Source organism: Anabrus simplex, chromosome 2 (assembly GCF_040414725.1).
Source record: "Anabrus simplex isolate iqAnaSimp1 chromosome 2, ASM4041472v1, whole genome shotgun sequence".
Taxonomy (NCBI): Eukaryota; Metazoa; Arthropoda; class Insecta; order Orthoptera; family Tettigoniidae; genus Anabrus; species Anabrus simplex.
Window position 1 is genome coordinate 1162793176 of NC_090266.1, and position 12801 is coordinate 1162805976.

A 12801-nucleotide genomic window follows, 5' to 3' on the forward strand; every position below is an offset into this window, starting at 1 on the left:
GCACATGGAACGTAACCATGATCGTGTTTGGCACAAATTTTGAGGAATTACATCTTCCTGGTCTGGATTGCACATGGGAATGGATAATATTCAACTACTTTAATGCTTGCGGACAAAATACTGATTTATTTTCTGGATGTGCAAATAGCATCTTGTGAACAGACACTCCTCAGTTATTGAAACCAGCAATTAGTTAGCCAACCTCTCTGTGTAGTTAAGTGGTGTTTATGGATTTCATCAACTTATCGCTGTTATTGATATTCTTAACATTATCATTCCGTTAATAAATGTTTTAACTCTTTTACTTAGTTCTGTAAATATGTCTTTTGTTCATATTCTTCATAATTTTGTATATAGATTATCAGTATTAATACTTTCCTATTTGTAACCTGTCATCTACTTCATTACCATACATATTTTGCATGCGTTGTAGGTTTATCTTCTCTTGTCTTGTGGTATATCTGACCCGAATAAAGACAACCTTCATTTAAACGTTAACTGAAAGGGCAATAATATTTGGAAACGAATGGTCCAGTTGTATCTATGAAATCCGCAGTATTTTTTTATTCGTTATGAAGATTTCTATATGTTTTCATTAAGAGTCGCAGGGCGAATGTGAATAACATATCCACCCTTTTCTATGTCGGTAATTAGAATTCCTTTACTCTATAAAAAAATTTAGCTACCCTGATGCTGAAAAGTACTAAATTTCAGTATGATGTGTCATAATGAGCGTACAAAAGATGTGATATCAAACATAGCGTGGTATTCAGAATACACACTTCAGCGAACCCTTAGGCAACATGAAATAAAACCCTCTTTGTTTGTACGGACAAAGTGTTTTATACATCGCAGACCAGCAATATTCTTTCCCATTCATTAGCCTTGTGCTATGTTAAAAACAGGTACAGTGATTAACACTTCAAAGAAACAATTCAAAGCCGCACATGAAGGGGAAGGCTGTGGGTGAGGGCAAACTTCCTCCCGCTATTTGTTTCCGAGCAATGAAATAATATTCCGAACTGAGAACTAAACGAAACAATATTATTGTGGTTATAATAATAATAATAATAATAATAATAATAATAATAATAATAATAATAATAATAATAATAATAATAATAATACCGGTTTTACGTCCCACTAAGTACTTTTAGAGTTTTCTGTTAATTCGATGTGACATAATTTTGTCCCGCAGTTCTTTCATGTGCTAGTAAATTTATCGACTCGAGGGAGGCGTATCTGAGTACCTCTAAATACCACTGGACTGGGGTAACATCGAATACAACAGTCAGATTTTATGAATCAATCAGTCAATACTGATCTGCATTTAGGGCAGTCGCCCAGGTGGCAGATTCCCTATCTGTTGTTTTCATAGCCTTTTCTTAAATGATTTCGAAGAAACTAGAAATTTATTGAACATCTCCCTCGGTAAGGTATTCCAATCCCTAACTCCCCTTCCTATAAATAAATATTTGCCCCAATTTGTCCTCTTGAATTCCAACTTTATCTTCATATTGTGATCTTTCATACTTTTAAAGACACCACTCAAACTGATTCTTCTACTAATGTCATTCCACGCCATCTCTCCACTCACACCTCGGAACATACCACTTAGTCGAGCAGCTCGTCTTCTTTCTCCCAATTATTCCCATCCCAGAACAAATCGAGCTGCTTTTCTTTGGATTTTTCCAGTTCTCGAATCAGGTAATCCTGGTGAGGGTCCCATACACTGGAACCATACTCTAGTTGGGGTCTTACCAGAGACTTATATGCACTCTCCTTTACATCCTTACTACAACCTCTAAACACCCTCATAACCATGTGCAGAGATCTGTACCCTTTATTTACAATCCCATGTATGTGATTACCCCAATGGAGTTCTTTCCTTATATCAACACCTAGATACTTACAATGATCCCCCAAAGGAACATTCGTCCCATCAAAGCAGTAATTAAAACTGAGAGGACTTTTCCTAACTGTGAAACTCACAACCTGACTTTTAACCCGTTTATCAACATACCATTGCCTGCTGTCCGTCTCACAACATTATCAAGGTCACGTTGCAGTTGCTCACAATCTTGTAACTTATTTACACTGACTGACAGAGCAAATGCAACACCAAGAAGGAGTGGTCAGAACTTTATGCCAATTGAAGGGTAGACTGACGTCACTGAGGTATGCTCATGATGTGAAATGCGCCGCTGTGCTGCGCACGTAGCGAACCATAAATGGGACACGGCGTTGGCGAATGGCCCACTTCGTACCGTGATTTCTCAGCCGACAGTCATTGTAGAACGTGTTGTCGTGTGCCACAGGACACGTGTATAGCTAAGAATGCCAGGCCGCCGTCAACGGAGGCATTTCCAGCAGACAGACGACTTTACGAGGGGTATGGTGATCGGGCTGAGAAGGGCAGGTTGGTCGCCTCGTCAAATCGCAGCCGATACCCATAGGGATGTGTCCACGGTGCAGCGCCTGTGGCGAAGATGGTTGGCGCAGGGACATGTGGCACGTGCGAGGGGTCCAGGCGCAGCCCGAGTGACGTCAGCACGCGAGGATCGGCGCATCCGCCGCCAAGCGGTGGCAACCCCGCACGCCACGTCAACCGCCATTCTTCAGCATGTGCAAGACACCCTGTCTGTTCCAATATCGACCAGAACAATTTCCCGTCGATTGGTTGAAGGAGGCCTGCACTCCCGGCGTCCGCTCAGAAGACTACCATTGACTCCACAGCATAGACGTGCACGCCTGGCATGGTGCCGGGCTAGAGCGACTTGGATGAGGGAATGGCGGAACGTCGTGTTCTCCGATGAGTCACGCTTCTGTTCTGTCAGTGATAGTCACCGCAGACGAGTGTGGCGTCGGCGTGGAGAAAGGTCAAATCCGGCAGTAACTGTGGAGCGCCCTACCGCTAGACAACGCGGCATCATGGTTTGGTGCGCTATTGCGTATGATTCCACGTCACTTCTAGTGCGTATTCAAGGCACGTTAAATGCCCACCGTTACGTGCAGCATGTGCTGCGGCTGGTGGCACTCCCGTACCTTCAGGGGCTGCCCAATGCTCTGTTTCAGCAGGATAATGCCCGCCCACACACTGCTCGCATCTCCCAACAGGCTCTACGAGGTGTACAGATGCTTCAGTGGCCAGCGTACTCTCCGGATCTCTCACCAATCGAACACGTATGGGATCTCATTGGACGCCGTTTGCAAACTCTGCCCCAGCCTCGTACGGACGACCAACTGTGGCAAATGGTTGACAGAGAATGGAGAACCATCCCTCAGGACACCATCCGCACTCTTATTGACTCTGTACCTCGACGTGTTTCTGCGTGCATCGCCGCTCGCGGTGGTCCTACATCCTACTGAGTCGATGCCGTGCGCATTGTGTAACCTGCATATCGGTTTGAAATAAACATCAATTATTCTTCCGTGCCGACTCTGTTTTTTCCCCAACTTTCATCCCTTTCGAACCACTCCTCCTTGGTGTTGCATTTGCTCTGTCAGTCAGTGTATTACTCCATACAGAATAACATCATCTGCAAAAAGCCTTACCTCTGATTCCAATTCTTTACTCATATCTTTTATATATATAAGAAAACATAAAGGTTCAAAAATCCTGCCCTGAGGAATTCCCCCCTTAATTATTACAGGGTCAGATAAAGCTTCACCTACTCTAATTCTCTGAGATCTATTTCCTAGAAATATAGCAACCCATTTAATCACTCTTCTGTCTAGTCCAATTGAACTTATTTTTGCCAGTAGTCTCCCATGATCCACCCTATCAAATGCTTTAGACAGGTCAATCGTAATACAGTCCATTTGACCTCCTGAATCCAATGTATCTGCTATATCTTGCTGGAATCCTACAAGTTGAGCTTCAGTGGAATAACCTTTCCTAAAACCGAACTGCCTTCTATCGAATCAGTTATTAATTTCACAAACATGTCTAATATAATCAGAAAGAATGCCTTCCCAAAGCTTACATACAACGCATGTCAAACTTACTGGCCAGTAATTTTCAGTTTTATGTCTATCACCCTCTCCTTTATACACAGGGGCTACTATAGCAACTCGCCATTCATTTGATATAGCTCCTTCAAGCAAACAATAATCAAATAAGTACTTCACATATGGTACTTTATCCCAACCCACTGTCTTTAGTATATCCCCAGAAATCTTATCAATTCCAGCCGTTTTTCTAGTTTTCAACTCTTGTATCTTATTGTAAATGTCACTGTTATCACACTGTTATCATATGTACATTTTTATACTTCTGAAAACATTAAAAATACTCGTAGAAGGAAAAGGAAATAAACCTATTTTCGTGCATATGTTTGGAGGATTGGGCTTTCTTGGCCATCAAGTCCGTGTATTTAACTTTGTAGGATTTGTCTGATAAATAGTCTGTTTATTTTGGGAGTGGTGTGGTATGGGGCACTGTTATTTTAAGTCAATGGCTGAAATGGTTGCTTTCGGTTCTCAAAAGAGTACTATTCCTGCTTCTGGAATGAAGTATTTTCCCCTCATGATAACAATGGAGGACCAAAGGTAGAAATGAGTGGAAGTGCTAGAGATATGTTTTTGAGTAAACGCCAATAATAGAGTTTCCGAGCACAATGGCACTTTCAGCCTTCTCTACCAGAGGAGACCAGGAATGAATGTTTACCTACGGCCTTTGAAGTGCAAGTATACTACATCAAATACATTTCATATACCCGTAATTAGATAATAATATTTAGCTTCTATAAATTTCATTTCTTTAATTAAGTGCTCAGAAATGAGAAAATACATGAGTGATAGCACATTGACACAAGTAAAAGCACAGAAGAACTACAGCGCGAGACGCTGACACATTCAAACTTCTCACCAAACTTAGGTGGGCACATTGGACTGTGGCTCTACCTACTGAACTTCCTACCAACTAAACTAATGACCTCAGGCTCATGCACAAGTTACCACAGTATGCGGCATAGCTAATACATCTCCTTATTACAAAAAATCACATTTTTCATATTTCGGTATTTTCAACCTTTTCCATTTTTTGGTCCTCAATTGTCAGAGGCAGGATACGAACCTTCGATCTCCATACGGTGCTGGTTCTCACTCTCATAGTACATAGACATTACTTCTCCAATTCTTCATATTTAAGGGCGAGAAGTACGTAAGTTAGAATGAATTTTTGAAATATTAAAATGTTTTGATCTTATTTCTGTTATTTCTGGGGCTCCTGGAGACACCCCGACGTATTTTGAACTTTTGGCTCAAAAGGGCGGATGACCCTCCTGAAAATTATAGCTCGAGATCAAATGAGATTCGAGTCTCGGCCGTTTGGGTCGAAAGCCAGAAACTAAGTCACAGACCTAATTAAGCTGAACTTCTTAAATAATAATAATAATAATAATAATAATAATAATAATAATAATAATAATAATAATAATAATAATATTTACAATTTTTTACATTATGCTTTACGTCCCGAATACTGGATACTGGCCGCACTTAAGCGACTGCATCTATCAAGCTCGGTAATACTTATTCCAGGTGGACAAAGATTGTCATGTGCAATGGATGAACATTATAGATTTTTATTAGCTTATTACATACTGGCTACAATTCATCGTTAATTTTTTACGACAGTTTATTCCTTGGGATATTTTTAAGGCTGCAAAATCACTCGAAGCTGTCGGAAGGGTAAAACCACTCATGTGATATGAATTATATTTTTACAGCTACTACACACAGCATGTCGGTACAAAGTAGACTACAATCATGATATTTGGTAAATAATTTTTGTCAAGAAAAGTGCATGTATTTTAATTTTCATAAATTTTACTGAAAATTTTATTGGCCTTATTTTAATAAATAACGGGCTACAATTTTTTTTAGATAATTGCACCCTAAAACAGTGTGCTGAATTTCATTTGTCTGTGATTAATGTTTACAAAGGTAGTAAAATTAATATTCTAAAAAGTTACACCACTACAGGAGAATAATACAAAGTAAAAAAATTTAGGTCCAGTATCTCAGTAACTATTAATGATAGACCAATGTAATTTGGCACACTATTTTAGGGTGTAATTTTCTTAAAACGACCATTTATTACACATGGTAATTTTTGTCTACCTAGAATACCAGGTGTATGCAGAAGTTTTTGCCGACTTTTGCGGTAAAAAACCACGTAATTTTCAAGGGAAATTCATTTCTTGTTTATTCGAAATATTGGCCATCGGCTTCTACACACTTCGCCCATCTTTTAGGTGAGTTATGAATACCATGCCAGAAAAACTGCTTGCCTTTTGCGGCAAACCATTGGTCGAGCCATTTTCCAACTTCATCGAAATTGCTGAAGTGCTGCTCTGCGAGCGTGTGCCCCATTGATGCGAAGAGGTGATAGTTAGATGGCGCCAGGTCGGGGTGGTACGGCGGGTGCAGAAGGATCTAGCATTCAAGCGATTTCAAGTTGTCTTCCACTGGTTTTTCTGTGCGAGACGGCGCATTGTCGTGTGACACGATCACTTTGCGGTGTCTTCTGGCCCATTCCGGTCGTCTTTCGATCAATGCGTGATTTAAATTAATCATTTGTTGGTGATAGTGTTGTGCCTTAACGGTTTCACCAGGATTCAAGAGTTCATAATACACAATACCGCTCTGATCCCATCAGACTCAGATCACCATGTTTAAATTGTCGAAACCATGTCCCACATGTTCTAATCGATGGAGCGTGTTCACATGTTTCTACCAGCAAACGGTGACTTTCCACAGCCTTTTTTTTGATTAAATAAGAACAGCAATGCGTGCTGCAAGTGTTCTTTTCAGGCACAAACGTCGACATGATCACTGAACGATACAAATCAGACGCTAGTGTTTGGCGGACTCAACTCGTGTGTGTTGTAGGTTAATATCAGACGGACAAACTGACGTATGTTTCAAATTCATACGCTGCGTACTGTTTGCTGGCGCCATCTCTATGTGAAACCGGAAAATAATTATGCATACGCCTGGTAAGTATATCTGTCCAAATTATGATGACAAAAATAGTGATTTTCTACTACTTTACTGTGGTCTTCACAGACACGTGCCCTCAAGGCCATGGCCGCTTCCTTCCCACTCCCAGCCCTTTCCTATCCCATCGTCGCCATAAGACCTATCTGTGTCGGTGCGACGTAAAGCAGATTGTAAGAAGAAAAAGAAACTTCAGTTACGGAGCTGAACAGTTTTAAAACAATTAAGATCTTAAATACTTTTTCTTACTATGTGTTTAAAGTGACACTAATTCATAGAAGCTTTTATAAAAATTATGAATTATTACCCGAGCTGACGATGTCCCACGTAGTGACCAAGAAGTGGGCCATTCCAATGTTCCTCTTCGGGAGGCTCCCAGGTAAGGATAAGCTGAGTGGAACTGGTAGCCTCCACATTGACATGCTGTGGAGGAGAAGATGGAGGCTCTTCCTGTGTCCGTACTAAGAGCTCTTGACTGGCGGCTCCAGGACCAAGGGTGTTCTCAGCTATCACCCGGAAGCTATACAGGGTGGCTGGATGCAACGAGGTAACGAGGGCGCTACTCTGACTTCCATCCACTTCCACTTCTAAACTGGGGCCTTTCCAGGAGTCTGAAAGTGATGTATTGACATGATATTTATAATTCATATGTACATAATACTGAACTGTTATACTTTATCATAGAGTACCTTTTCAATTCATGTATCGGGTATTTCAGAAATTAGATGACATGAGGTAACGTACCTTGTATTGGGCTGTAGCGAACTATGTACCGTGTTATGGGACTGTTGCCATCCTGAGCTGGTGTCCACGCCAGACTCACTCGCCTACTATCTTGGTCCAATACGCGCACGTTCGTAGGCAGTGCAGGAGAATCTGAAATGATCGCAAAGTAGGGTGTGGTAAGAGTGCCTCGTATTAAAAGTAGTTAAACAAGAGTTTTCATGATACATTTTGATTTAAATGGTGACATATGCAAAAGGGTTGAAGGGAATATTTTCCCTGGAAACAGAACCGGTGACCAAAATCAAAAGAAATCGTTGATAAACCTTTTATTGACAAATTCAAGTGATCGTTTTCTTTTGAATATATATCACTCCATTACTGTAAAAATATCATCATTTTACGTTACAGGAATATTTGAATATAGCACCAGGCAGAGCCCGAATTCCGTATCTTAGGGGGAAGTGAACACCCGATCACAAGCTGTAGTCCCTGTGGATACTCATGTAAGCCCCAACGAGAAGGAAGCTTTATTTTGAACCTACTCGTGGAAACCCCGGATATCACTTTCCCAAGTGAGACAGATAAAGAGAAGTGAGATTGCGAGAAATAGATAAAGATGTTTAAATTTGTCAAGTGAAGCCAGTGGTGCCAACAGCAGGTAGCCAATCCTGAGCAATCCAGGTCTGGTAGCATGGAAATTCGACATGTTAATTCAACACGAGTTCAAGTTTCAGTAAAACACCAGATAATGTTGGTTGTACTTATGATGCACTACTTACAACACAGCGATGACAAGTAGGCATGTTAAATTTTTCTTTCGTTAAATTCAAATAGCCGTTGGAAGGACGCGACCGGCCCGCAAAGCGATCTATTGTGAGCGCGGGGATGTACACTGACTGACAGAACAAATGTAACACCAAGAAGGAGTGGTCAGAACTTTATGCCAATTGAAGGGTAGACTGACGTCACTGAGGTATGCTCATGATGTGAAATGCGCCGCTGTGCTGCGCACGTAGCGAACGATAAATGGGAGACGGCGTTGGCGAATGGCCCACTTCGTACCGTGATTTCTCAGCCGACAGTCATTGTAGAACGTGTTGTCGTGTGCCACAGGACACGTGTATAGCTAAGAATGCCAGGCCGCCGTCAACGGAGGCATTTCCAGCAGACAGACGACTTTACGAGGGGTATGGTGATCGGGCTGAGAAGGGCAGGTTGGTCGCTTCGTCAAATCGCAGCCGATACCCATAGGGATGTGTCCACGGTGCAGCGCCTGTGGCGAAGATGGTTGGCGCAGGGACATGTGGCACGTGCGAGGGGTCCAGGCGCAGCCCGAGTGACGTCAGCACGCGAGGATCGGCGCATCCGCCGCCAAGCGGTGGCAGCCCCGCACGCCACGTCAACCGCCATTCTTCAGCATGTGCAAGACACCCTGGCTGTTCCAATATCGATCAGAACAATTTCCCGTCGATTGGTTGAAGGAGGCCTGCACTCCCGGCGTCCGCTCAGAAGACTACCATTGACTCCACAGCATAGACGTGCACGCCTGGCATGGTGCCGGGCTAGAGCGACTTGGATGAGGGAATGGCGGAACGTCGTGTTCTCCGATGAGTCACGCTTCTGTTCTGTCAGTGATAGTCACCGCAGACGAGTGTGGCGTCGGCGTGGAGAAAGGTCAAATCCGGCAGTAACTGTGGAGCGCCCTACCGCTAGACAACGCGGCATCATGGTTTGGGGCGCTATTGCGTATGATTCCACGTCACCTCTAGTGCGTATTCAAGGCACGTTAAATGCCCACCGCTACGTGCAGCATGTGCTGCGGCCGGTGGCACTCCCGTACCTTCAGGGGCTGCCCAATGCTCTGTTTCAGCAGGATAATGCCCGCCCACACACTGCTCGCATCTCGCAACAGGCTCTACGAGGTGTACAGATGCTTCCGTGGCCAGCGTACTCTCCGGATCTCTCACCAATCGAACACGTGTGGGATCTCATTGGACGCCGTTTGCAAACTCTGCCCCAGCCTCGTACGGACGACCAACTGTGGCAAATGGTTGACAGAGAATGGAGAACCATCCCTCAGGACACCATCCGCACTCTTATTGACTCTGTACCTCGACATGTTTCTGCGTGCATCGCCGCTCGCGGTGGTCCTACATCCTACTGAATCGATGCCGTGCGCATTGTGTAACCTGCATATCGGTTTGAAATAAACATCAATTATTCTTCCGTGCCGACTCTGTTTTTTCCCCAACTTTCATCCCTTTCGAACCACTCCTCCTTGGTGTTGCATTTGCTCTGTCAGTCAGTGTACATGAGCTCAACGGAATTTACCAGTGCTATAAATGGGAGGTCTCTGAAACAGCTCGGGGCTATTATTTGACAGACCAGTGCTTAGTGTGTGTCGCTCGTATCAAACTTCTAGACAAAATAAATTTAACAAAAATAAATTAGAGAGCGTTATTCAGGGCTTAGACTAGCTAGCCTGACCAATTATAGTGAGTGAATAATAATGCAACTAGAACGATTTCCCAAATTTAGTTCGGTATGTGTCGATTAACTGCCAGAAGGACTTGTAGTGACCGGGTATCATCCCCATAACAGGCGCTTCTCATGGTCGGACTGATACCATAAGAAGCAGATATAGCAAACTGTATCTCGCCTAGGTCGCGGCATTGTATGTGAATACAAACTAGGCAGTGAAGAGGAGTGTCATACTTCATCATCCAGTTTTCAGGAGTTGCCGAGTACCATGGAAGAAGACGGCATCTGTAATGGCGTTCCCAGGAGCAGAGTACCGGACTTCAGGATTTAGAGTGCACAGCGCTAATATAGACTGATTCCACTACACGCTTTCCTATATGGGTGAGCTGAGGCAATGATGGAAGCTTTCAGGTAAGTTGAACTTGATATAAGCACGACTTGTAGCCATAGTTTCAACTCAGGGCGTTTCCGATAAAGTAAATGTTAAATATGCAACTTTCAGTGCCATACGCATGTATATTCAATTATAGGTTAGGTAATTTAGTTTAGGAATGATCGCCTGCACCACCCGTGTGTTTATTAGTTTTGCTCTAGATTGAACGAGGGTAATGTAATCGTTTAGTGGTTATTTCGTGATTTTTGAATTTAGGTTTCTTCTGAGCCATATAGTGACACGAGTGTTAGGTTGATGTCAAAGTCTTCAGAATAAGTTGGATGTCAACTTATTTATAGAGGTTCAAACGGGGAACCAGGTATCGAAAACGACTTAGTTGAAAACTTTAGGATGTGCATGATTACGCACGGGGAATGTATTTCAGGTTGCAGCGAGAACAGAGGGACATTTACACCGTTGTATCTCAGAGAGGTCCTTTTATATAATGTCGCGACAGACTAAGCCATAGCCGCATGTGGGAAGCGAAACTGGACAGGTTAGATGGAAGGCCACGAAGCGCCGCAATGAGTGTGTATTATCGCAGTGAGATATTTTTGAAAATGGGCCGAGGAGGCTTAGATGTGAGAATAGGCCGAGTAAGAGCCAGGATGCGAACCTGGATATTTTAGACGCGAGGCCGTGAAGAACTTAAAGAGTGTATGCTACACTAATGGTAGATATATTTGAAAACAGGCCGATGAGTAGCCTAGATTCGGAATAATGTGGGACACAGTTTGGTGTGCCGTAACAAGACTCATGAGAGATTTTGTTAGTGAGCTTCCTGCGTGACCATGTGTTTCAAAAGCGAGACCAGTTTCTGAAAGCCGGGAAGACGAATGGGCTGTTGACTCACTGACGTGTTTACGCAGGCAAAGACTCTTTGCGAGGGGTCAGGGCCTCAAATTAATGAACTCGCTGTTCACACGAGAACCGTTATCCCGGCTTTGGAGTGTTGGTCTGTTCACGTGTAAAATATTTTGTTATTGACATTCTCTCCGCAGCTGACCAGGAGTTGCTAATTTTAACCTGCAACACTCCGTTGTGCGTATACACGTCAATTGACGTCCAGAGCCTTAGAGGTCTTGGGTTCGAGACTATTTTTTTTGCTAGGGGCTTTACGTCGCACCGACACAGATAGGTCTTATGGCGACGATGGGATAGGAAAGGCCTAGGAGTTGGAAGGAAGCGGCCGTGGCCTTAATTAAGGTACAGCCCCAGCATTTGCCTGGTGTGAAAATGGGAAACCACGGAAAACCATTTTCAGGGCTGCCGATAGTGGGATACGAACGGTTCGAGACTAGACCCAGACGATGATATAAAATGTACATATTTGTTTTCTCCTTCAGGCTGTGTTTATTTTATCTTGTGTGTATTTTTCCCATGTGTGTTATTTTTGTTGTTGTTTGCGTCCTTGATTAAGGTGATCACGGCACGTGCTGATTTTGGATTGTGAGGTTATGTTCCTCTTCAATTTGTTCCGGGTGCGGACCCGTGTTGTAAGCTCAGTGTCTTTTTGGAGGGTAAATACCAGTCCCAAGCAAGTGTTTATTGTATTTGTTTACCAACTAGTTCGGATTTGTTTAATCAGGATGAGATGTGCGAATCTATAGTTATCATTTCATGTTAAGAGACGATTCAGTTTGAGGCTACGTGCCATGCGCAATTTAACTTACTTGAACCTCCGCAAAAACTCAATAAGCCCACCGTATTCCACACAATGACTTTATAATACAATTGGTTACGAGACCCGTGTATATATTTGAACCAGTGAAGGCAATTTATAATGTAATTGTGTAGATTTATTTTGGGAAGATTACAGTGGCGGCGCGTTCTATATGTTCACTGGTTCAGTGAACTCCCTAGAAATAGATAAGTCTAGGTAAAATAGTTTACCAGAGCCTGTTCCTTAAATTTGCTCCGTATATCTGCGCGCGTAGCGGCATTTTTGACATCAACACTCGGTTGCACTCCGGAACCAGCGAAGAGGTTCAATTTCAGGACACAGGGCACGGGGCCGTGAGACGTAAGGAGGGTGCGCAAGGCGAGGTGTTATGAGAAGCAGGAACAACATAGCCCAGGGATCGCTGGTAACTGGACCAGCGATAGACACGATTTACATCGAGCAGTTCCGAAATTAGCCGAAGCATTGTCAGAGC

At 43.2% G+C, this 12801-nt stretch overlaps 1 protein-coding gene across 1 annotated transcript in view; it reads right to left on the reverse strand.

The window, feature by feature from the left end:
* The window catches only part of LOC136863821 (cell adhesion molecule Dscam2), a 760504-nt gene that overhangs the window by 205595 nt on the left and 542108 nt on the right, over positions 1–12801 (reverse strand). The window contains exons 16-17 of the mRNA XM_067140158.2: positions 7750–7881; positions 7313–7616 (exon numbers count right to left, since the gene is read on the reverse strand). Coding sequence (XP_066996259.2) covers positions 7313–7616; positions 7750–7881 — 436 coding nt within the window. The remainder of the gene's footprint in view (positions 1–7312; positions 7617–7749; positions 7882–12801) is intronic.